The following is a 26,189-nucleotide window of genomic DNA, read 5'->3' as shown; positions in this document are numbered from 1 at the left end:
AACACCCGATTTACAACTGGCTACGCCACAAGTTATTCACGGATACCATTTGCTTCTGCTCTTCATTGTGGACTTATTTCTTTAGACGCCGGGTGGAGTACCGGCTTGAGAACCCGGGTTCTGCCCAGCGTTCATGTGGACGTTACCGCTAGACCCAAAAGCCGGCGTGAGGATTCCTCTCAGTAGGTCCACGGGGAGTGGGAAGATGATGGTGGAGTTCTTCTCGGCGGAGATGGCGTTGAGGGTCTGCAGGTAGCGGAGCTGGAGAGCCGCGGGGGACTCGGAGATCACCTCCGAGGCTTCCTTCAGGGCTCTCGATGCGTTCTTCTCTCCCTCAGCAGCGATGACCTGGAGGCAACAGGTTGGTAAACGTTATTGTTTGTTACCAGGAAACACTAAAGCTTCATTCAAGGTTTCATGTTTATGGGGAAAACAGCACGTGTCTAAAATGAAGGGAAAATGGCGTCGGGTGACGTATGGTAGATCATTCGACTGTGAACCGGGAGAGCCGGGTTCGATCCCGAGTCGTACCCGATTGGGGAAAGCCGTATTGAGGTCACCTTGTGGCGCCGAATGGCAGCCGCACAGACCCTTGCGGCAGTTCCACGAAATGTGGAACAAATATGTATTATGACACGATGATGAAGGTTAGACATCCAGGTAATACGATGCGCCAAAAAGCAGTTACTGAAGCAACTGGATATGATTTTGGAAACGTCAGATGTTTCAGCTAGTATCCGCTAGCCTTCGTCAGTGACTGAGAGACTAGAGAAGAAATGCATATCAATCAATAGGTAGTGCTTATAAAATTGCATTTCTCCTCTGGTCTCTCCGTCACTGACGAAGGCTAATGGATACTAGCTGAAACGTCTGAAGTTTCCAAAATCATATTCAGTTGCTTGATCAGTATGAGTAACTGCTTTTTGGCGTATTTATCATGACATTGTGTATTATTATGTGTATTATTACCATATTTGTATCATCTGATTGTAAACCCGGTTTCAATTAAACACTTTATGGCTACGATTGCACGGGTGATGTTTGGCCAATAAACAGGCTCCAATAAACGATTTATTATTATTATCATCATAAAATGATGTACCTTTGCTCTGGCTTCACGAGTTGCCTCCGCTTCGGCAGCCATTGCGCGCTGAAGTTGCACAGGAAGGCGCACGTCTTTGCTGTTAGAAGGAATAAATGACATTTATTACTCGACAGTTGTACGGCAATGTATGGAAACAATGACAATGCCGCCACTAGTCTTTTTTTAAAACTATAACTACAGGAATATTCACGTGAACGGCGTAGTGACATGGTACACGTCAAACGCTTTTGTCTGTTACAATACAATGTAATATGATACGTAAATAGGGTGTCTGCGCATGACATTTGTTGTCTGAAATAGTCCGTTTGTCTTCGAAAATTTTTTTTTTTACATTTATTATATATCTTTTAATCATTTTTAGTCTGTCTGCAAAATAGGGTTTTTGGCACGTAAAAATTATATCTATCTTTAAAAATGACATTTTAATCCTATTTTTTAAAAAGCTTTAACTTTACTTTTACTCAATAGCATTATTCCGGAAATTAATTTAAATCTGCCTTTGTAAATTACGTGAAAAGCAACCTTATATTCAGTGCTTGACATGTGCAACAGTGTTTTTTGTTTAATGGACGTTGCAAACAATAAAAGAAGGGAGGATTTTACCGTTCATATACCCATAAAAATAATAATTTACTAATACTAGACTTCTCCACTCTTTGCAACTCGTGATATGTAACATACTGGGAATGCTGAGATACATATAGCAAAAAAACAGGTAGCATCTTTTTTTTTATTAAATTGACTTACTGACACAATTCTTGTTTCAAAAGTTCTTTCAGAGAGTTACCGTAAAACTACAAGTTGTAACGACTGATAATTATTACAAAACGGGGCTAATTATTATACAGTAGGTATTAATTATAAACTATCATTGAGATGAAGAAATGTAGCGTCCACTCATTCATTCACAGTGCACAGAGGTTAGATACAGACAGTTACTGACTGCACGGGTTGTTAGCCATAACAAGAAGACACAAGGACAGACAGGGATGGAATGGTGGTGACAGAGATGAAGTTCACTTATTTTTGCTTCCAAAGGTTGATGATCGCAAAGATCTAGTTCGCCAGATGGTATACGGTACAGCCAGCAAGCAAGCGACCTCTGGCGACAGCTGCTGGTGTTGCCTAGGTCTATTTGACTTATTTTACGTATTTGAAGATTTACATTTCAGGTAAGTGACACAAATGCAATGTTTATTTTTGTTTGGTAACGTTTTCAATTATTTTGGATTCCACACAACTCTTCCTTTACTCTGCATTGGATGACCAGATATCAGCATCTGAACCACCTCATCACACCGGTAAACAATGTGCGGTTTTTAACGTGCATGCATATGAGGTGTGACTCTTCCAAAACACTGTACTTCCTTCTTAAGTCCCATCCGAGGGACGTCCCTAACCGAAGCCAGGACCTCATTTTCACATGAGTGAATTGAGGATAGTCATGGTAACCCCTTTCCCAAAGGATTCGAGCCCGGGATCTCTAGGGTTATAGCCAAAAATTTTGCTGTTATACATGCCACAAAAAATGTGATTCAAGCTATACTTTGTGAAATCAATATTCTACAATTACACATATGATTTTTTTCTTATTTTTAGACTTTACTGATTTAATGTCACGTAGTGCATTCACGCGTGCATTGATTTTCACCTAGTACCTGTTCTAACAAAACACTGCCTCTGAGGATCTGGCCCGGGTGCCATCCTCCGCAGTTCATATATAGTAGCTAGCAACAATAGGGAGCCGACGAATAGCACACAGGCTACCAAAGCTCAACGGAAGAATTTACTGACTGTACATTGCCAACTCATAAATGCCGAAAAAGGCCAACATGTGCTTTGCAACATGTGATTGTCATCATAGCCGCTATCTACAACCGCAAAAACTACCATACTAGCTTTAGTATTCCTGTTGTTTGTCAGTATTTTTGTTGATTATTTTATTCACCCGCGCGCGATAGATTGGGAGTCTTCAAAAAAATGCCTTTCAGAAAATTAAGTACATGTGGCCCTATATCATTCGAAATCTTAATACCAACTGGCAAGTTTTTCCTTTGCGAACATCAACCTTTAGATGAACAGGACAGGTCGTACTTACACCTCCACTCGCTCCACCTTCACACCCCAGGCATCGGTAGCTTCATCCAAGGCTGTCTATAGAGGACACACAGAAGGCAGAAAAACTCAGAACAACACACAGACGGCAGGGACAGCTCACAGGTTAACGTACTTACATCTCCACACGTTCGACTTTAACTCCCCACGCATCGGTAGCTTCATCAAGGGTCGTCTGAAAAAAATTCCTCGTTAGTGGTAACGAAACAAATGTTTTGTTAGGTTTAACCCGGGTATATAGCCCGGTTTAACGCACGTTGGAACGCACTTTGGAAAGAATTTGGGACGGCAAAACGGGGTTTGCTTCGTACATTGGATCATTTCAGAAGTCGCCACACCATAACACGCTATACCATGCCTTCCTGTTTGAAGTCTTTGATGAGGAACGGACTTCAGATTGGCTACAATAAATTCACATTTATATTACCATAAATATATGAGTAGAGCAGTGCATTAGGTTGGCATTGCCTTTATTTAGTTCTGTTTTAAGGCCGCGCCGGCTTTTGAAAGAGCTTTCTTGTTTTACTAAAGAGAAGTCAGACAAAGCTTGAGGCATAGTTTCGGACAACTTTTACCTTTAGTTAGGTAGATACTGTAATTATGCTGTACTCTGTCCAATGTTCTTTTGTTCTTGCTATTTGTAATTAGCATTCGAGCAGGAATTTGCAAAAAAAAATGCCATTGTTTTAAGGCATTCAATGCAATTTCTGGGCAGCAAAATTTGCCAGATTACTGTAATATTCTTTGCAGGTTATCGTCATTATTTTAGGCTCAAAGGTGTTAAAATATAGCGTCAAAACAAGCCAAGACAAGCATCTTTGCTTTTGGTACAGCTAATAAAAAGTAAGATAATTCAAAATTAAAAGTGTGATCTCGCCGTTAAAGGGCCATCTATATTGCAAAAATATATAGCAGGAAGCTTTTTCTCCAATTCGAAGCTTCGAAAGTGTCTGACAGACATTGAAACGTAAGAAGGTGAGAAACATACTAGCCAATTGTGTATGAAGAAAAATTCCTATAGGGTAAACATTATGCATTTTCTTTACAAATTCTACCTTTTACCTTTAAATACCTTTAGTTGACAGTATCATATATGGTCAAAAAACACATTACCTGCATTTGGTGGCTGATGTTCTCTCGCTCGGTTAAAATCTCACCCAGTGTCTTTGTACCCAGGACGTTTCGCAGAGTTGTGGCCGCCAGCAGACGGGTTGATCGTTGGGCATTTTCCACATTGGTGACAGAAATGGTTGCGTTCTGAACACGGTAGTATACAACGGCGTCCACTGCTACGGTTACGCTATCTTTCGACAGAATCTGAAAAGAAAGGTGGTGGGCATCGACCTCCAGGTGTCTTTTGAACATGCAATAAAATTGCCGATCTTGTAAACATTCCTTATGATTTTATTTCCACCTTTTTCTGTTTAAAAATGCTAAAAAAATCAGCGTACTTTTTTATTTCATTTTTCCCCATTTCAGTCTATGTGTGAGGCATTGTAAGGAACTTGTAAAGGGTTGTCAACCATTTGTTTAATCACGACTTTCCTTAAATGAGCTGATGGCTGCATGTCCGGAAGGATACTTAATCGCAATGTTTCCAAATATAAGTGAAAAACATAGAATAATAAAAACATGATGAAATTTAAAAAAAAAAACTTTAAAGAAAAGAATGCATTAAAGACCCTTGCGAATACCTCTAATGCTTGGCTAGCATTGCAAGGAATATCATGAATTTACAGAAAAAGATCATAAGACAGGACTGTGTTGTGCCTTGTAATGGCCTATAATGTATGTATTTTATAACGTGTATTGATTGACAGTCTCCAAACGTTATACCATAAGGCGGACCTTCTATATTTTGTGTGCCTTGCACACTGGTAAACTAGAAAAGCCTTCGATTTTTTTTTTTTTTTGAAAACAGAAAGGCCGATATTTGCTCGGCTTTACCACATCCCCCGTACCAAAAATGGACTTATACCCCTCCCGCACTAATGGATTGTTCCTAAATTACCCCTGCCAAAAAAATGTAAAGTGTTTCAATAGTATATGACCCCATACGGAAATGGGATCTTCCAACGCCTTCTGCTGTTGTAACATGTAGAAAAAAGTGTTCAATTTTTTCTGGCTTTAAGCCAAATGGTGGTTATCCCACGCGTATGGAATGCTGTTGACAGTAAAAGTTAACGAATGTACAATGATTGAACAAATGTGTAGAAAATATAATAATGGAAATGATTTGCTACAGACAATTTGATTGCAGAAAAGAAACACTAAAATAGAAGAAGCAGCAAAGACAACAAAGAAGCTAGTAGATGCGTGGTAATTTAATGGTTTTGTTTGGCGAGGTGCGTAAAATGTGCGAGTTTGATGTTCATTGTGCACGAGTGCTGAGTGTCAGGAGAAGAGTAGCTGGCTGCTGACAACCAATCACATAAACCAATCAATTAAAATGTAAACATTACATACATTAAAGGTGTACCTATTTTTACGACTTAGTAATCAATAAAAAGGGCATGCACAGTCTATGCAGACGTTCATAGACCGAATCCTTACAGGCATAGGCTAAATTGAATTTTACAGACACTTTTAGAAGAATAGTGATGGTTTGCGTAAAACCCTATGACAAATAGATATGTAACATGCTTTTATGAACAATTTTGTCCGCAGTTCATGTCGTAAAATTAAACTGGACTCCTTAGTAACCGAGAATGATGACAAACTGTTGTAATTTATTCGTTAGTCCAGTATTTTATTGTTTTTCTTCCATTTGCAGTTGAGCTATTGAGGAGACAATATTGAACGTATATTGGTCTCCCAACTAGCGAAAACAAATGGAAGGGTGTGATGGGGGTATTACGACACCTGCATAAACGGCATGACCCTACCTCTTGAGGAGGCACGTCAAAGGAAACAGTTCTCAAGTCGACCTTCCTGTAGGTGTCGGTGCAAGGAAGACTGAAGAATATACCTGTGGGAACACCATGCAACGATGAACCGCTGTGCCTGAGGGAGGAAGTACGGTGGGTGCGATTAAATGGTGGAAAAGCGTTGTTCCCTGAGTGTGCAGTTTAGGTGTGCAGTCAACAGAGACGATAGACCTTTGAAATTTGAGAAATCGTTCTATTTTAACCATTCAATAGTTTCCTGGCTCTTTTAAATGTTTTCTTGACCTCAAAGGAAGGTATTTTACAGCGATCTTTTCATGATCTCCGTGTCAAATGAGCTTTTTAAGTGTGCCATCAACAGAGACGATAGAACTTTGAGCGTCTAGAATTTAAAAAAAAATTCTTTCAGTTGTAACCGGTAGCGCCTAATGATCATAAAGATCTTCCAAAGACCATCCAATGGTCTCCAGGTTCTTTTATATATGTTTGAATGAACTTAAAAGTTATCAATTACAACGGTATTTTCATGGGTCTCTGTGGGCAGTTTAAGTTGTAGCACCGCGTGTCATGCAGTGGTCATAGCATTCTTCTCCAAGTTTTCGACTTCGATTCCCAAAAATGCACGATGTTGTACCTTGAGAAAGGCACTTTTCACAACTTTCACAACTGTGCGATGGAGTGACGCCAATCGGGCCTTTTGGCTATTTTTTTTTAAATAATTCTGTCCAAACAGAATGCACAGCCAGATTTGGTGTCTCCAATGAGCCAACATCTGCAAATGTTCACTACGAACCGTACACGGTACAGGTTTTTAAAATTTCTTTTTAAGTGATCAACGACTTTTGGTCACCCACTGGTGTTCCTACGGTCTTCGTCCTGTTGATATGTGCCATTAGAAAGGTGGGTGCATGAAAAAAAGGTAATCTATTCACCACGTTTCCACCATTGAGAAGACACCACCATACCAAAGGTTTTTAAAGATATCTACCTCCTGAGGGGGTACATCAAATGTTACTGTCCGCATGTCCACGTTGCGATGCGTCTCCACACACGGAAGCATAAAGATCAGCCCTAAAGATTTTAAAAGAAGAGAAAATATCCTATCATCTGTTTAGCCATGTGGTAGATTTATAAAGTCGAAATTGTATGATGATAAATTGTAGACAAGATGTATGTCAATCTAACCTGCTTGGTAAATAAATTTAATAAACTTAATAAGATATTTATAAAAAAAATATAACATTGACGTATGAAGCATCTACTCTAATGATAGTATGTATAAATTGTAATTATATTTAACATTGACTTACCTTTGAGTATCATTTTGTATATTTGAGTGAAACTGCATTCATTTAAATGTTAGATCACAAACTGTTACGGCTTTTGCACAAAGAACCAATTACCTTCAAGCAGTAAAGAAATTTTAAAAAAGGATACCTGCATCTATTCAATGACAGCAACGTTGCCGTTTGGTATATCTACTTTTGGACAATTATTTCACCAATACGTTATACCCAAAACACACTTGTTACAATCAACAACCATGTTTATATTATCCCTATTATCAAAATGAATTCTCAGAAGGGCAAATACAAAATCAACTGGGGACTTAATAACATACAACTGGCAGGCCATACCCTTCGCCTTATAAGCCAGCGCCACTCAAAAACTGCTATGAGCTGGGTGCCATTAGGGGGCAGAAGGAAGAGAGGTCTGCCAAAGAACACCTGGCAAAGGACCTTTCAAGAGGAGCTCAAGATGGTAAACACAACCTGCGAAGAGGCTGAGGAGGCAGCAGGCCCTACCAGATTAAAGAGACTCTTCTTACACAACAAAGTCGTTTATTCAAGCAACGATTCGGTGACCGTCTGTCACCTTCCTCAGGGCAATTCTGACTGGTTCACATTGCATTGCAGCACAGGTGTCGCTGCTACAGATCCATTCCCAAATTTACAATATTTACATATCTACACATATGCGTGATTGGATTACAGGGAAATGTATCTGCAATGCGTTCCCAAACGTGCGGAAGTTGGATATACTGTATATAGATTATGTATGCATATGTATCTGTAGCAGCGACACCTTTGCTGCAGTTCGATGTGAACCACTCAGAATTGCCCTGAGGAAGGTGACAGACAGTCACCGAAATGTCGGCTAAATAAAAGACTTGGTTGTGTAAAAAGAGTCTCTTTACTCAGTGTCTTACCAACCTGATGAAACTATACACGGAGGATCTAGACCCAAATTGAAACATGCCCGTAGGTACAGGAGGACCTAAGGTCTAAGGTAAGGTAAGGTAAGTTAAGGTAAGGTAAGGTAAGGTAAGGTAAGGTATCGAAATAAGTAATCAGTACATTACCCGGACCCTTGGCTCCACCTGGAACCAGCTGGCCAAGTCGGAATATCACAGCCCGCTCATATTCCTGGACAACCTGAAAACCAAACCATTTAATACAGTAAACATGTTTAAGAAAGAGATGAAACACTTTATAATTATCTTTTTAAAGCAGATGACGTCATACTTTTAGCACCAATATGCAGTAAGTTAAAACTATAATTTCCAACAAAAGACAGTGGACTTACAACAAAGGCCTTCCTTTGTAGTATTACACTGTTACGCACGAACAAAGTTCTGGTAAGCGTAAAAGCTTTCAGAAGAAATCAACCATGTTTCTTCAGCTCTTCTTAAACCTACTCAACTTAATCATCAGTACTTTACTGTGAATCAAAAAACAATACAGATGCAGATTATCCAGATGACACATGTGACACGGTAAACAGAGCTAGAGGATCGTAAGTTGCAGAAAGTCTGTGCCGCCCCCCGTCTTTGTTAAGGGACTTTTGGCAACCTACGATCCACTGCTCACCGAGTCACATCTGTTATCTGCATAACGTGGCGGCACAAAAGGGGTGGATTGTTAATGCCTTGACAAAAACTGGAGTCGTTTGGTTAAGTCCAATTTCTTTTGTTAGAAATTACAGTTTAAACTTGCTGCATAATGAGGTTTGCTGACACAGATGAAAGATAAACTTGGTACCGGAAACAAGATATCAAAACCATACTCTTCTTTTGAACGTTCGTATCAACGGAAAACAAGTAATTGGTTGTGCCAGCGCTAAACAAACAAATAACGTACATTTTGTCTATTAAAAGTGCTTAACATGTAATAAAGATACGTAAATGTGCTAACAGGCATATCAATACCATTAAACAAGGTTAGATAAAACATTTAATCAGTTTTGATTTCTTCTTAATAGTGACTATTAAATACAAAAATGTTTTAATAATGCTTCTCTATACAACCATTTAAGTAGGCTTATCGAACTAATTTTGAAATATCAAATTTGTTTTGATTTTTTGGATGTAGTTGAATTTGCATTAAAAAATAGATTACCTCAATAGTTGCATAGATAAGTATTCCTAAATACATTTATGTACCTAACTAATTTCAAAATCACAATTTAAATACGTCCAGCAACGAGTTTAATTATGTATTTTATGTTAATTAGAAACATGTCATATCAGCTTATGAAATTAAATGATCCTCAATACTATCGACATGATTAATAAGTTAGTACGAGGGTTAACTGTGTTAAATATTATTATAATATAAATATACAATGTCAATTTACACAATTATAATCCAAATGTATTGGCTGCTATTATAGTTGTTCTTTATATATTATGCAACTAGATTACTATCAGATTCTTCTACGCTACCTATTCACAGGACGTCATGCACACATATTATGAACTAAACATCATCTAAACTAGATTAGTTGACCTATATTCTAGGAAAGATACAAACCTGACCTGATGTGAATTGTTAGTTGAGAGGAGGTATGTTAGTTAGGATGATAGAGAAAAGTTGACAGTCAAATGGAATTCAAGTGATCAGTGGTTTTGTGAACAGAAGATATTTTTAAGAAGGGATTTTTTTAATGTGCTTATGGTTCTTTCAACAATTTTCAGATATTCTCGGACGAGAATGCATATTTCTATTAATTTAATTGTGTTGTTTTTTTTATTTAGTCTAGCCATATATGTTTGTAGACCAAAAGGGAAATCTTTGTCAAAAATTCATTTATAAAGGTGAAACGTGTCATAACACATATTTTTGTGCAAAAATACATATTAGTTAGTCTAGCCATACATGTTTTATGTTTGTAGGCAAAAAAGAGAAATCTGTGTCTAAATTAACTCAAATAGGTGAAACGTTTTATAAAAACGGTTTTGTGCAAAAATACGTAATGTTAACTGTTCCAAACGCTGGTATCCAATGGGGGCAGCAAACTCTTGATACATCCACTGTTTTTTAACCACTTGGGAAATGTGGGCACGTTTTTCTATGCCGTACCTTGATGCAGAAACAGAGTGAAATGGGGAAGGTGACGATGGCCATGACGTAGGCGAGTAGCACCAAGACGTATCCACACAATCCGAGAGGCTCGGGCTCGCCCGCTGTAGGGTACACAAAAACAACACCTACTGGTAAGCACTACGTCATGCAGACTGTGGTTTCCTCCTACATTATACACACCTTTATAAAGAAGCAGAGTGAGATGGGAAACGTGAGAACGACAAGGATGTAGGAGAAGAACATCAGGACGTATCCGCACAGTCCCATAGGTGCGGGCTCCCCCGCTGCACAGGAAGAAAAGAAATGTTACGGCAAATGTGGTTTGCAAGATTATTCAACATACTAAACATAAACAAAAAGTACAAGACAATGCAACAATGTAAATTAATGTGAGGCCATTTGGAATTGATTATATGAATGGCATCCTCGCACGCACTAATCTTCGTCCTTCCCTCAAAAACTTTACCATACTGAAAATTGTATAAATCCGCTGCAAAATTAGCAAATATAGTCGTATTAGATATTCGAAAGTTAAATAAAATGAAGATTAATTATTTAATACCATACCATTCTCTGTACTTAGTCATTTGTTAAACATTTTTTGACCACGTAGATTTCATAATAAAGGCAACTTATTTGCTAAGCTCTTTTTTCGCATACTCGCATCGATTTTTGTGTTTCCAGAGGATGTTATCCATTTAATCCAATCTACATGGTATGAAAATAATTCCACAACCTTGACATTTAGAATTGCACTGGAACATATTACAGCAAGCGTGTTTTGCAATTCACAATAATGATGGTTATTCAACACACTAAACATAAACACAAGAACACTGGTGGTGCTGGGACGTAATTAGTTGTCAGCAAAAAAAGTTACCTTTATCACTTTTTAACAAATCATACATGGCACCATGCTGTTATTATTGTAACTAACTAAGTATATATAGACTAATAAAATGGAGACTTATTGTATAACAAGTATAACAGACAAGAGTCAATATAATGCGTTTGCATTCACAGTGCTGTCAAATAGTATGATATATAACCCACTGACATTAAATTCCGTTTCTTCTTGTAAAGTGCTTTTTGAAAGTCATTACAGTTTTACTAAATGGAATGTCCTCAAGACTGTACTTAAACGTATTGGAAATAAGAAGCCATTCAAGGGATGCATTTCTACCAACCATGTCGCTGTACAGTGCTAGGAATTGCTAGGAATAACACATTACACATAGCATCGTTTACAATAGAATCGAAATATAAATAAACATATTTTGCAACGTTAGACATATTGATCAATATAGGCAGGTTAGCGAGGGAAATGTCCTACCTACCCAACTGAACTAATGTAAAATCTACATAGTTTTCTACATTAAACTTGTTTGCCAATCATTTTGCTTGATCCTTCAACTAACTAAAATATTCTAGTTTTCATGAACCGTTGACATAGATTATTTTAGAAGAATAAATATTTCTATGAAATTTCTTTATTATAAACTTTAATCCTCCTTACATTCCTAATACTAGAGACACTGCAACCAAAAAAAAAAAAAAGATTCCAAAGGGAAAGAAAAAAAAAACCATGTTAACTAGAAAGGCCAATATTTGCTTTGGAGCAAATATAGCGATGGGTTCACCACATTTTACGACATGGCAGGGAAAGAATGAGAAACACTAGAAAGGCCAACATTTGCTTCGGAGCAAATGTAGGAATTTCACTCCATACCCTTCCCCAAACAAAAATGAGAGATTCTAAATAAATCATACTGCAATTATACAAGGACAAGCTGTTTGAATCTCGACAGGTATTTACAAAACTGGCACTTGGCAATTATCTCCTTTTTTTTTACAAAGATACAACGACACGCACTTTAAATCTCGACAGCTTTACTTTACACTTTTGACGAGATTGTAACTACTACTAACGGAAGCAAAATTTTCACGGCCTGAGAAAAATGGACATGTTCACGGAAGTATATATTCACGGTGGTGACAGTTGCAGGAAAAAGAAAGTCCAGGAATTATTTCCTAACTGTAATGATAAGTTCACAACACAGAGGTGACAGTGAAAACCGTGAACATTGACCCCCCGCTTGCGTTGCGGTACAGTGAAAAAAAATCGGGAATTACAGCAATCAATTTACTGAGTATGTTTGCTTAGTTTCCAGATGTTTTGTACTTGTAGTTTTTAAATGAACGAAAACCGATGCGCGCACAGATGTTACTTTTGTGACAACATCAAAGTGATTTTGGTTTGTATGTTGAAAAAATACAAAAGACTAACATTCGAAGTTATTGAAATTCTTGAGTAAGAACAATCAGTTTTGGAATGTTAAAAGCAAAGCAATAATATTAAAACGAAAATGTTAAAATTAAATGTTGAAATTGTTAAAATGTAAAATGGTTAAAATGGTTAAAATTGTTGAAATTGTTAAAAATGTTATAATTGTTAAAAATTGTAAAAAGGATAATTAAAAATATCCAGTGTACCGGGGTTCGAACTCGTAATGTCTGGACTTGCAGCCCTGCGCGTTACCAACCGAGATATCTGGACACGTTTCCAATACTCTTTGCATTGTATGTCATATAAAGTGAACAACATGGCGGTAACGATCGCTTCAAGTACTAGTAAGGGACTTTCTAGGAGATACACTCTACAATTTTGGTGATTCTTCAGAAATCGATAACAGAATATATAATACTAGTCGGTGAAGATTGTGGAAAATTGTTGATACCGTGGCGCGCGCGCGTGCGCCGACGATACACATTACGTACCGTTGTTTACAGTACTCACGGGGCGCAGGTCATTGACCTCCCGCTTGCGTTGTTCCAACATAGAAGAGCAAAATATCTGCCAGTTTTTGCGTCAGATTTTCAGTGTTTGTTAAAATCATATACAGGCATCCATGCAGCTATAATTCTTCCAACTAGTTCGTAGTTAGGTGAAATGTTTATAGGAATCACACGAATCGGTATCCAATATCAGAGTATCAAATAGTAATGGCCCACGGCCATATTGTACGTGAAAATGGTAGTAAATAAATTAATTAGCCAACAGCCAATCAACAGCCACATCTGCAAACATGACCACACCTGCTTGTATGCCCATATTTGGGCCTTCCCCCGAATTCCTTTCTTATTACGTCACGCGCGTACGCCCCCACAGTACTTTCCTATGGGGACCACTAAAAAGCAAATAAAACGATTGTAAAAGCTTGTATACAAAAAAATTTAAAAAACGCCTAAGGGTATTTACCCACTCTACCTCTATACGAAATTACAGGTAATTTCGCCCAAAAATGAAGGAGTTGAATCAATTTAAACAAGTGGCAGGAGAAGAAGGAGAAACATCAGAAAAAGCAATATGGGTTCACCACCACTTCGTGGTGTGGTGAACCCATAATTAACTGCAATGTTATAACGTCCCCGTAGAATCCACGTGTCTTGATATAATACAATATAATGTTATTATGTAAAACATAAATATCCATAAATATACCGACATTTTAGTATTATGTTTGACACATATAACATTTTCAATTGACCATAGCTTGTCTAAACTTAATCATTATTGTTTTTGAAATGAGAAATAAATGTATGGTGGGCAATATGCCTCGATCGTAATTACAAGAGATTACAAAAAATAAGCAATGATGGTAGCTTCTCTTTTTTGTCATTTGTCTTGTGTCAATACATTATTGATATTCCCTTCACGTAAGTCTTAGGAAAACTGTCAGCCACCCGCGATCTGTGAGGAATTGCTGAGTAACCTGGTACGACCTTCTGACCTCCGGTCCCAAAGGATCACAGGACCATCTAGATAAGAATACGATCAGAAAGTAGCCCTCCTTTTGTAACCATCTGCACAGAACAGATCACACAAGGCCCAGAGAAAGGTTTTGGCCATTTTTCAACACAGCAAGTTAAAAAAAAAACACGAGATGAATAAGCTGTTAAAGACTAAATGACACCAAAAAAATCCGTAAAATACATACAAATATCGAAAGTGTACATAAAATGTAGTCACTTTGTTCCAACCATGATGACTGAGAAATTGAGCTTGTGCGGCCTTTTAAAATTGAATTTTTGGAGACTCTCTAGCAAGCTTCCCAATCACCCACTCCGAGCATTTATTTTTGCATCTGTGTTTTTCTTGAGCTGACTTGGTGACATCAGCTCAGAAAAAAATATAGAAAAAAGTAGATAAAATATAATAAGATGAAATATAGAAAAAATAAAATGTAGAGATGCCAATCGCCTGCCAGTACTGGCTTGTGCTGACTCTTCCAAGGCAGGGCATTAGAATTTCGAATGTAACAAGAGAACCGCGCATATTTATTGTAAATGTGTCTGTTAGCCAGGTAATACTAGTTATATTAATTACAGTCAGCTAATGTCATATTTTTGTATCATGAGCACTTTAAAGCATTAGAGTGGGTGAAATGTCATCTAGAATGGAGTATTTATAGCAATTCAAAATCTTAATCAAATTCCTGCCATGCATGCTATTTACAATATATTACGTAGAAGCTTATAACATTTGAATGACGCAATTTCAACGTTAGCTCACCTAGTATTGACAATAATTGACAACTATATCACAAGCTTTCATATTAATAAACTAGTACAACATTGAGGGAAGAGCTAAAAACACTTATTCCTGATCCACATTAACTAACGACAAATGGACTAGGAATTCCAGGAAACTATACTGAAGAATAGATAGTGTATACGATGTCTGGTAATAGAGTAAGTGAGAAACGATCTCACCGTTTTTAGTGGCTGCCTTTCCCATGCCCTTGGTAGTAGATAACAAGTGTAATATATGGACCCCACAACGACTCTTCCTATCGCCTCTTCGCGCACACAAACCTCAATCAAACGCGTTGCCTCAGGGCTTATTCCTGGAACATTCCTGGAAGGTTTTATACATCAACCTGCGTGCGTACGTGACTTTATTGATCTTTAATTCCCCACCTGCAGTAACGCGAATAGAAGCAAGCCTGATGTAATGGCTAATGCAGGGAAGTCGTGCGTTCATGAGGTTATAAGCCATATGTTGTCGGTCATCACAGACGATTCAACAGAACCCAGTACTACCTAGTCATCGATTTTGACGGGAAAAATGATATTTTATAAAGCCACCCACGCCGTGTTACATATATGATAAAATACTCTTTATATATGATAGTTCTATATTACTTACAGACGAAATTTTGCACCTAACAAATTGTGATGATTCTGCAAATGCATTTTGCTACAATCATATTCTAATGCGATGACTTATTAGAATATATAGGACAGCAAGGTACGTGAAATCTTAGTAAAATTATAATAGATTTGTATATAATCTTTGTAGATTTGTAGCTTAAAGTTACATCATGTAACATAAGGTCTATGGAAAATTTTTTTTTTGTTTATTTATTTACAAAGTAAGTTTAATCAGCCTTATCCTATAGCAAATAAATGTCATTAAGGAAGCAGAGGTACCAAAATGTGAAATTTTACGAGTGTATTAAAAAGATGAAAGCACAGCTGCCAGCCATTTAGTTTACATTCTGTCAGTAGTAGTAGTTTGCAATTGTACAACTTAGTGTGCATATTATGGGCTGTTTAGCACAAATCGACTAGAAATAAATTAAAAGTAAAGATGTGAAAGATATGCTCATATTTAGTTTATTATTTAATCTAAATCACACAGATTCTTTCAATTAAAATATATCATTTTAAACAAATTGTTTACATAACGCCTCTTATAAATGGCTATAGTGTTTATAAATGTAACGTAAAAGTTACCCTCACATTAAACTGTTTAATAAAAAAAGGCAGTACCTTGTGTCTTTTCATGCATTATAATCTTGTCCTGGTAGCAAATGCATTTAGTAATGATCACTTACCACTAAAAAATGAAATCTGCTCTCCATTAGGTTGAACATCTGTTATGAGGACTTGGCAGGCGCAGTGAACATCTTTTAACCTTCACAATGACATTCTCCAAATGTACACGTGATATATGTCCTACCATTTATTCAATGATGTTTCACGTAGGCTTCGGAAATATATCAAATGCAAACGATGTGCAAAATTAACTTTAGGCCATCAAATACCAATATGTTGCATTATTTTAACGTTTATACTTATATTGCTTTTTTACATAACGTTTGACAAATCATGGATGTTTTGAAGAATCAGCTTCTTAGCATTAAGTCTAAACATTCACCCATTAAGCAAATGCAATCAATTAAAATATCTATATATTAATATTAATGGTCTTCGTATATCTGATCACATGTCAAATAATATTAGCAATTTCTGTAAAACTGAAACAACACATGGGATTTTCTTTTTGACCAGAACAGAGAAAATGCAACAAACTGCCATTGCAGCAAAATTATAGTGTAGATACAACAAATCAATTTTAGTTTTAAATCCATCAATTGCTGCTCCGAGATTGGTTATAAATACGATCTTATTGCATGCATTATTGTTGAGATAAAACTTCATACATATGCATGGTATGTGTACAGGCACCATACAGATTTCCTTAAACTTGCAGGTTATGTACGGTTGCTTTTGAAGAGTAATTTATAGAAAAAATAAAATACAGCCCCTACAATGTTTACCTTTAGTGCTAAAGTATGGAAATCCCTTGGAGATCCACATTCTGCTTAACATATTACATCTGATTCAAACCTAATTAACATATTACATTTTGTACCTCGGCAACCATGCACATACTAGGACTCTACCATTGTATTATTGTATTAAAAAAATGTTTGTATATATTGTTGCACCATTGTATATAACTGAATATCTCACTAACTATGTAATTTGTAATATGTATTATGTATGTCTAAAATTTTTCTTCTTTCCCCCAGGGTGTCCCTTAGTAATAGTCTTTAACTAGTTGGGACACCCTAGCTTCTTTGTAAGCCGAATAAATAAATAAATAGATAAAATAGAATACACACGCAGACACACATAAACACATTGCAAACTCTCACACTCTCACACAACTCTACCCCCACTATATATTGCAGACTAATGCTTCTTAACAACAACATTATCAATGGCGTTCTGAATTGTTCACAAATTGTAATACAGAGACAACTATATTTAAATGCCACAGTCCTTACTGTTAGGTCATCGCTCAATATTTGTAATCAGAAAACCACTACAGCGCACAGCCTACAAGGGTCATCCTCTGACCCGAGAAATTGAGTCCATAATATCAAATGTCTATACACTAGTGATCTTTCATTTCTGTGTTTGAATCCATATTAGATGACAGAAAGCCGTATAGCCCTGATTGATATCCGATACGGTTTTGGAATCGATACACATCACAATCAACACATCATAACATAAGGAAAATGAGACTCTGTATACAATGTACCATGTGGGAAATATGCTCTATAAATTTACATTGGAATCCAGGAGAATTTCACAGGACATTTTGGAAGTATATAAACAACATTGTTGTCAAGATGTATTGCCAAAAACACACACGAATCTAGCATTGCCTACCAACGGTAATACTAGGATTCTTTATATGAGACGTCACACCGATATATGTCTACGAAATGCCGTAACTGTTATGCTGTAGAGTTCATTTTCTGAGGGTAGATCTGATTGAATGTATTATGCACATCTTTGCGTGCATTCAGTAGTTATGTTGGTAATTATTAACGCAAACATGCAGTGTTATGACAGCAATGTCTAATGCAATTCTATGCAACCTCCATACCTTTCTTCACATGTACCTCGCAGTATGGCGAGTGCATCTTGACTTCGCATTGCTCCAGAATCGCAGGTTGCTGGCACGCCATCATATTCGCAACTGTCTCTTCTTCCCCGGTAGGCATTAGACTCAGACTGTCAGCGCCTTGCCGAAGACCTACTTGAGGCCCAAGCTGCATCCTTCCCGCAATGATTCAGATTGTCTTCGGCGGTTGGTTGATAATTGCTCCGTGTAGCTCATGTCTCAGTAGAGCATCTCGCTACTGTTATCAAGCCGGTGATTGCTTGAGCGAGTCGAGGCAAATGTATATGTACGCAGCGCTGTTTTAAATAATGGTAATATTGAGTCGTGTGTGCTGCTACGAGGTGCCAACGTCTGTGGGTATTGAGTAATTGCTCTACTCCGCACAGAGGTTGATGGGATTTCGCAAATGGGATTCGCCGTGTCACGTTCGATACTGATGTTGTGTCTACCTGGGGGGTTGAGTGCAAATCACGGTACGGATCGTTTGGTTGGGTATTGCTAGGAGTTTTCCCATTGGAGCTGACCCAGGTGGAGAGCAAGTGATCAACCAATCGAAATGCTTCTGGCGAGGGCAAAGAATCCATCCCACCAGGCACATTGAAGGTGAAATGACAATATGCCTTAATTTTGAGAACAATACGAAACAGCTTATTAACACTTAAAAGACGTCTGCTTCAATGTATTAAAAGAATTAAAATGCAATCGACTAGTCTCGTCTAGCGTAAATGTAACAAAAACAATAATACATTGAATTTGTAGCACAGAATATTTACTGAAAGGTAGAGACGTTTACAATTATACAGCTATTCTATTATCAATCTTCACAGAACCTCATTTATAAATACTGCGAATTGTTGTTATTTTTACAATACATATATTTGCCACCCTAAAAGTTTTAATCACAGAGACACGAGAAGTTGGGAGACAGAATCTGTATATATTTTTTTTGACGTCGCAAAATTGTCTACAGGTAAAATAATAATCTTTTTTTCTAAAGTAATGCACATACCAAAGATATACAAATTTAAAAAAATGCATGAAAAATTTTCCATTATGTATCTGCAGGGCACCCATTGAATGACAATGACAATGAACTTTATTGCATATTCACGTCCTACACGGGCCAAATGCACTAAATTAAATAACTTGGGTACAAGAATAGAAGAAGAAATTGTTACATTTGTGTGCTACGTCTCTATCTACAGGATCTAACTACAGGAATAAACAAATACTTAATTTCTCATTTCACATGCAATGTCTCTATATTTGGTATACATGCCATCACAATGTGTCACTTAGCGCTGGATATTCAATAACAGAAAGGGAATTATTTAAACCTGTCTGGGAGAAACCATCTCATGTGTCAATTTAGATAGGGTCATTTCGGTTTGAACCAAGCAGCCAACATTAATAATATATGCCCCATTTGGAACACCAGAGGTGGCATTAATTAGAACGTGTCAAGATAAATTGCAGAGTAGAACGGTCTCGCTGCTGGAGTGCTCACCTTTAGTGTCGTTAAATTGGGCAGAAATAAAACGTTTCTACGGTAATAAGACCACGTAGATCAACCAAGTGAATGCACATTTTCGCCAAGAAAGAGTTTTTTTTTTTTCAAATGACAGTTCCTGCAACATATTTTCATTTGGTGCTTTACATAATTATCTAATTGTCATATGATATGTACTTAATTAATTTAGATTTGCATTGCAACAATTTAATTTTGGTGTCAAATCTATTACGAGTTTACCGCAAGAGTTACAGTAAGGAAGACATGAACCTATTTACATGAGACTTTACGTATACGTGACGTCTGCAATTGATCAAACATGCCAGGGAGTTTATATCGTCCACCGTCTCTGGCTGGAGTGTCAGCATATATATCGCCTCCTTATACCTTTTAAAATGTAGCCCGACATCGTACTACTACCAAGATCACAAGTTACCTTATTAACTTCGCCAAGAATGTTATGTTTTAATAGGCGTTCGTGAGTGCGTCTGTGTGTGTCTGTGTCTGTAAACCCGATAGCCCGAAAAGGCGTAAATGGATATATTTGGTAGCTGGATAAAGGTCTTGATAAGACCTAGAAATAATAAGATTTTTGACTTATTTTGATACTGCAGCGGAAATTTTGGTTTTGATATCTCATGATCTAAACATGCTAGGGGTACGAGATTTAGTTTTAAAACAATACGTAAAGGAATCATAATATACACAACTCAAGAACCGGTCAAGGATCGTGCACATGTATTGGCTTGATTTCGCCTTGTCTGAATATGCTCAGATTGGGCTTGTGGTGGATTATTGATAGATATCTAACAGTCCCCTGCCCCTGTCTAACTAAATAACAATCCATCAAATGTTCCCCAAATATGTACTTAATAACTATTTCGTTTTATGCACTTATATTCCTGCCCAACGAATGACTTTTTAGCAGGATGATTCCTTCAATATGTGGCAACCCCTATGAAGGTGCAATGGTCTATCTATCAAAGGTAACATGTAATAAAGCAATATTACAATAGGTCTCTCCTTATTGCAATGAGGGAATGCCGGGGTGACAATTCAGTCTAAAATTGGATTACATTCGATCGGTAGATCTAAATTTGGCTGATGCTTTTTAGATTTTTATTTAACTTTACATAATTGAGAATTTAGATTCATTATAAAGAAAGATACCTGCATCAAAATGAAAATCCCAATATCAATATTTGAATAATTTTTAATAAAATCATGTAAATCAAATGTTACTTGAAATTGATATATTTGCTGATCTACTTATATTAAAAAATTTCACCGCGCTTACAAAGTGTGCTGCTTCTCTTAAGTGTAGAATTTACATGTTAAAGGTAAAGCCACAAAGCTTAAGCTGACTGGCGTATCCAATATTTTCGGCCGAAATGTATTTTCCAAAGGGTATTGGAATACTGTTTAAATGCAATCTTGGCGCAATTTTACGCCCGTCCCAAGATCTTATTACATGTTCTTTTTATGGATTTACACGTGACTCAATGACAATGACATTCAAGTTGTGCTCGTTGTAGCTTCACGTTGACTATTTATTGAATGAATGAATGAATAAACTTTATTGCTCGACAATCGTACATGGTACAATGTGTGGCAGTAATACAACAATACTAAAAAAACACAACTATCTTATTACATTTCTTACGACAAACTACTATCTATACAGTGTATGAGTTACAATATGTCCATGTATTGATGATATGGTCTCGCTCATGAAATAAAGTGTACAGAAATTGGCCTACGTAAGCAGATATGGTAGTTGGACATGACAATAATTCATGGAATGTATCGTACTGTGTACCAGATTGGGTGAACTTTGTCTTAGTGGTAATAGTCTGTAACAATGTATCTCTTTCTTTTCCATAGGAGGGACAAGTCATAACATTTATTGAACCAGGTAAGTTGGGTATATCCACCGTGCAAAAGAGGCAAGATAAAAAGTTTAATCAACGTAATAGCTGAACTCATTTGTAAAATATTTGCCCTACATTGCTCCGTAGAACTATCGGTTCATTAGTCGCACTTGACACCAAAAAGTAATTTGAAAGTCTAATACTTATTTTTGGTCAGATCAACTCATTTCAACCTAAACTGGGATACTGGATTGTTTGGTTTCTTTTTCTAACATTTTTTTTGATAAGTGCCTGAATGGATTCTGACACATATCCCGTATTACCTTACTAATAATTGATATTGAATTATATAAATATTGAATTTCTAAATAAATATTGAATTTGAATTATATGAATTTTATAATGTATAAGTAAAATTTTTTGTGGTTTATATACAGTTCAAATATTCCTCCAACTAAATTACTAAAGGAGGGTATCAATATTAACCCTTGGGAAATGGTACTGGAACTATCGCAAAATAACTTCAAGGTTTTTATAAGTTGAACAGTCGTATATATAACCACGATATTGCCAAATCTAGCAATGATGTTAAACCTTACATGTAAATTTTGCTGCATTGCAGATGTCGAAAATGATTAAAAAATACTCAGCTACCTGTATGGATGGCAATTTACATTGAATGGCAATTAAATTTTAGTAGTAGATAAGTAGATAGCTAATAAGTAACTAATAGATAATTAATGATTTAACTTGATAAAATCTCTTTAAAATATTCATAATACGTATAAAAGAATGTAGAAGTAGACGCAATTAAAATTCGGGTTAAGTATAAGAAAAATATTGATATATTAATGACTAAGGTTTTCAAGTTTAATACTATGAGAAAATGACCAATATGAATTATCTATTTAAGTGTTAACAAAATGCGTTGCGGTAAAAAGACCTAAAGGGAGAACAATGTTAATATACGTATCGAGTGAATTTTCTATTTCACAGTTACGGACTACGCTGCAAAAACATAACGATCACTAGGGGGCGTTGCAGCAACGTTTCCCTATGAATTGAATTTTCAGCAATTATGTTTACCAAAGGAAAAGTTTGTCTAAAAAACATTGTTTTGCTCTGTTTCTTCTCTCCAATCAAATAAGGTCAATGACCTGAACCAGACGTCTGTCACCATGGTAACTAGTGTTTGGCTACATCGTGTCCCAATTTTGTAGCCAGATCTAGACTCTTGACACTATATATAAATTTGTTTGTGTAAGAATTTACAGAGCTGACAATATGTTTATTTGTTTATTTCGATTTTTCACAAAGTGAAAGGGAGAGCAAAACAGATCCATACGCACCTTTACACGTTGCCATCCCCCGATATGCGAAGGTAAACTTTAGGAACTTGCTTAAAATGTTGCCTTTCTAGTTCTGCATTGTTTTATGTGCTTGTATATGTATAGTATTGTATACACCAATGGAGCCAGATATTCTGGAGTTGGAACTGAGAACATTTAGATTTCATGAATTATATTCGATTAAAGTATATTTCCTGTTACATATATACGAGCATATGATATACTTAGCGTACCTCTGTAAAGAGATAGGTATATGGGCTCATACAACAAAAAGTATTGGTAGAAAAAACCAAAAGCAAGTTTATTTATCAATACATATAACCTATAGTCTATACATATAAAATGCACATGTATTATCTTAAAGTGTTTGCTCTCTTACAAGATATGTTGCTGCTGTTGTCTTTTTATGCTTTTATGCGCCATAGGAACCAAATACAATGAATATGTAAACACACGTTACACTGTGATTCCTAAATACTGTATCAATAAATAACTATGAAAGAAGATCACTTTCTGACAATTTCCATACATCTTGAGATATTCGTGTGCATCTCTCGAGTAATCTACTTTCTAGTTTTAGCATGTGTGGCAGTTTTCAAATCATAACTGTATATTGTCATGAATAATTTAATCGCCCGCACGGCAACATAATCCTGAATCGCTATGAAAATATGTCTCATGAAATTCAACTAACTTCTAATAGCATCTTACCTAGTCCTGTAATACCTCGTCCCACTAGGCATGATTATACCCCAGCGCAGAGAGATTATACAGCTTTAGCATCAACATTATTTGATATTCGTCAGGTAATGGAGCGATTATTGCCCTCGGCGTTCTCCCCCTTACCGCAATTGCTCAGCAAAAGTGTATTCATCTATACGTAGTTTATAAGCAGTAAGGCATAAGTAAGGCACAAGTAAGGCAGCAGTAAGGCAGCAGTAAGGCATAAAATCCTTGTTTCAAAGTAAATTGGTATCCGTTAGTAAATGGGGTGACCATTATTTCTGTACGCGTTTTCAAGTGCTGGGCAAAAGTGTGGCATATTCGTAGTTTTTGAGCAGTAACAAATAGGTTTGTCTACCATGAGAAGTATACAACTTCACTGTACATTCCACTAAAAAAGAACGATTAGGTCTAGTGACCTAACGTCCTTCCCTATGTAAGACTTTGACAAGGTCGCCAACAGACCAAGTTTCTACAGTTCATACAACGGTTCGTTGGGACCACAACGACTTTCTTCCACCAAATTAAGCAGATCGCCAATCTTCACGGACACGAATCCATAGAGAAACTGAAAAAAAAAACATTCACAGTTTCCTGCAAATAGCAGCCGACAGAAGAAGAAGATGTCAACCACAACGATCGCGAGGAGAGTTAATCTTTGCTTCCAGACACTCGGTGGGCGTAAAGCCGCCGTTAAGCAAAATTGCCACGGAAAGATTAAGCAGTGTTTGCAAAGCAAGTACCTCTAGGGAAATTGCAGTAGCGGTGCTGAGGAATATTTAAGTCTCATGAAGAAATGGATACTGTACCTTGGATATTTTAACCAAAAGCAACATCGTGTATATTTTATTAATAACTTTGTATGTGTTTGTGTGTAAATTTAATTAGATGTACATGTACTGTTTCTTAATATTTCCAAGTGTAACATTTTTGGTGTCATCTGTGACAAATTTTACCCAATTCTGGGGGATGTTGTTGTAACACCCCCCTCCCTGCTGATGTACATTTGAAAAAGGAACAAGCAATAAAGTTGGAAGTTCGATAATTATTAGTTCATACCGTGATTTTCAAAGATACGGCAATGCACTATTTTGTTGCAAAATTTAATGACAAGACATGGCAAAAGCACATAAATAAAAAAAGACAACCGAAACAATAATATACATAAATGATAAAATATTAAACAAATGACCAAAAGTTTCCGTTCAAAAATAAACTACTGTAAATACATATTACAAAAACGTTTTCGACTGGTCGAAATGTTTATACCCAGAGTAGTAACTGAATATTCTAGCTCTAGACAGAAATAAAGAAGTAATTATTAATAGTTAACCGTTATATGACTAATGTTGAAATAATATACAATGATCTATGTAAGCAATACAGCACACTTGTGTACAGCATAGCTACCCTAATTATAAATGATATGCTAAATATTGACAATATATTTGAGTCAGTAATGGGAAAGAAGGCATTGATTCAACACCACAACCTTTTTGATTTCTTACTTGTAGATTTTCTACTTTAAACCCCGATTCACGCACTAAGTAAGGTTAAAAGCAGTTACCGTTAGATATGTTAGTATTGTAAAAGCATTTTCAATATATATTAACAATTTATCTTATAGTGCAACTTTCTATCTGTAACTCTAAGAATCAGCTTTACTATAGTCTGAAAAAAAAACAGCACTCAAACTCTAACAATCACATAGATATAATTACCTAAAACTGAACAATCTTAAAACTTATTTAAACTATATAGAAATTTTATTTTATTTTTGTAGTTTATCAGGTGATACGCATTTACGGTAAACCATTGTTTTATATAACATCATCTTATAAATCTGAGGGTTTTCTTTATATCGGACTTTCCCCTTTTTATATTTTTTCTCATTTTGTATTTATCATTTTATTGGTTTATTGGTTATATAGGCTATTTCACTTGCGTGAGCCATCACTACGCATTCTTTTTGTTTTAATGTTAGAATAAAAGAGGAGATGTTGACAGCGATTATTCCTCGATAAAGAAACGTCGATTTACTATTAACCACCTGCGAGACTGACTGTTGCCACGGGTACACATGTCAATCGATTTACTTTACCAGAACAATAGAGCTGCATTGAGTAGATTCCTAAGTGATGGGATCGACCTGTAAGATCTACAAAGGTTAGAGATGAAAGGATTCTGATTAACTGAGGTGAAGAGAGCTGAAAGACATCGGGTGGCTTTTGACCCCACCCTAGATTCTATCACGATTGAACAATAGGGCTCATGCTCATTGGTCCATTCGTCACTCTCACGAAGAATGTCCCTTGTAGTTCATGTTTCACTGAACTTTTTGTCGTATGCAACACATCATTTTGAATGAAAGAAAGAAGTATATTGTAAGTTTATGCCCGTACAAGCTATGTACAGGCCATGAATAAACATGAAAAATTACAGTAATATCTTACCTAAACTATGCATACTGATGTGAACTCTTATTTACAGGTTCAACTT

The 26,189-nt window shown here is 36.5% G+C and overlaps 1 protein-coding gene across 7 annotated transcripts in view; it reads right to left on the bottom strand.

The window, feature by feature from the left end:
• The window catches only part of LOC109474858 (erythrocyte band 7 integral membrane protein-like), a 68,653-nt gene continuing 42,464 nt past the window's right edge, over positions 1–26,189 (bottom strand). For 3 of the 7 annotated variants that reach the window (XM_019775359.1, XM_019775319.1, XM_019775351.1), the window contains 7 exons: positions 10,650–10,753; positions 8,468–8,540; positions 7,094–7,176; positions 4,334–4,537; positions 3,204–3,259; positions 1,103–1,181; positions 1–348 (listed from right to left, as the gene is read on the bottom strand). In XM_019775359.1, the coding sequence (XP_019630918.1) occupies positions 82–348; positions 1,103–1,181; positions 3,204–3,259; positions 4,334–4,537; positions 7,094–7,176; positions 8,468–8,540; positions 10,650–10,753 (866 nt within the window). In that variant the 3' untranslated portion in view covers positions 1–81. Of the gene's footprint in view, positions 349–1,102; positions 1,182–3,203; positions 3,260–4,333; positions 4,538–6,105; positions 6,189–7,093; positions 7,177–8,467; positions 8,541–10,466; positions 10,571–10,649; positions 10,754–26,189 lie in introns of all 7 variants that reach the window. The other 4 variants (XM_019775365.1, XM_019775334.1, XM_019775328.1 and 1 more) reach the window with 3 other exon arrangements.

Source organism: Branchiostoma belcheri, unplaced genomic scaffold (assembly GCF_001625305.1).
Source record: "Branchiostoma belcheri isolate BF01 breed outbred unplaced genomic scaffold, Haploidv18h27 scaffold102, whole genome shotgun sequence".
Taxonomy (NCBI): domain Eukaryota; kingdom Metazoa; phylum Chordata; class Leptocardii; order Amphioxiformes; family Branchiostomatidae; genus Branchiostoma; species Branchiostoma belcheri.
The sequence above is the reverse complement of the archived record's forward strand: the minus strand, read 5'-3'. Positions and strand labels throughout refer to the sequence as shown.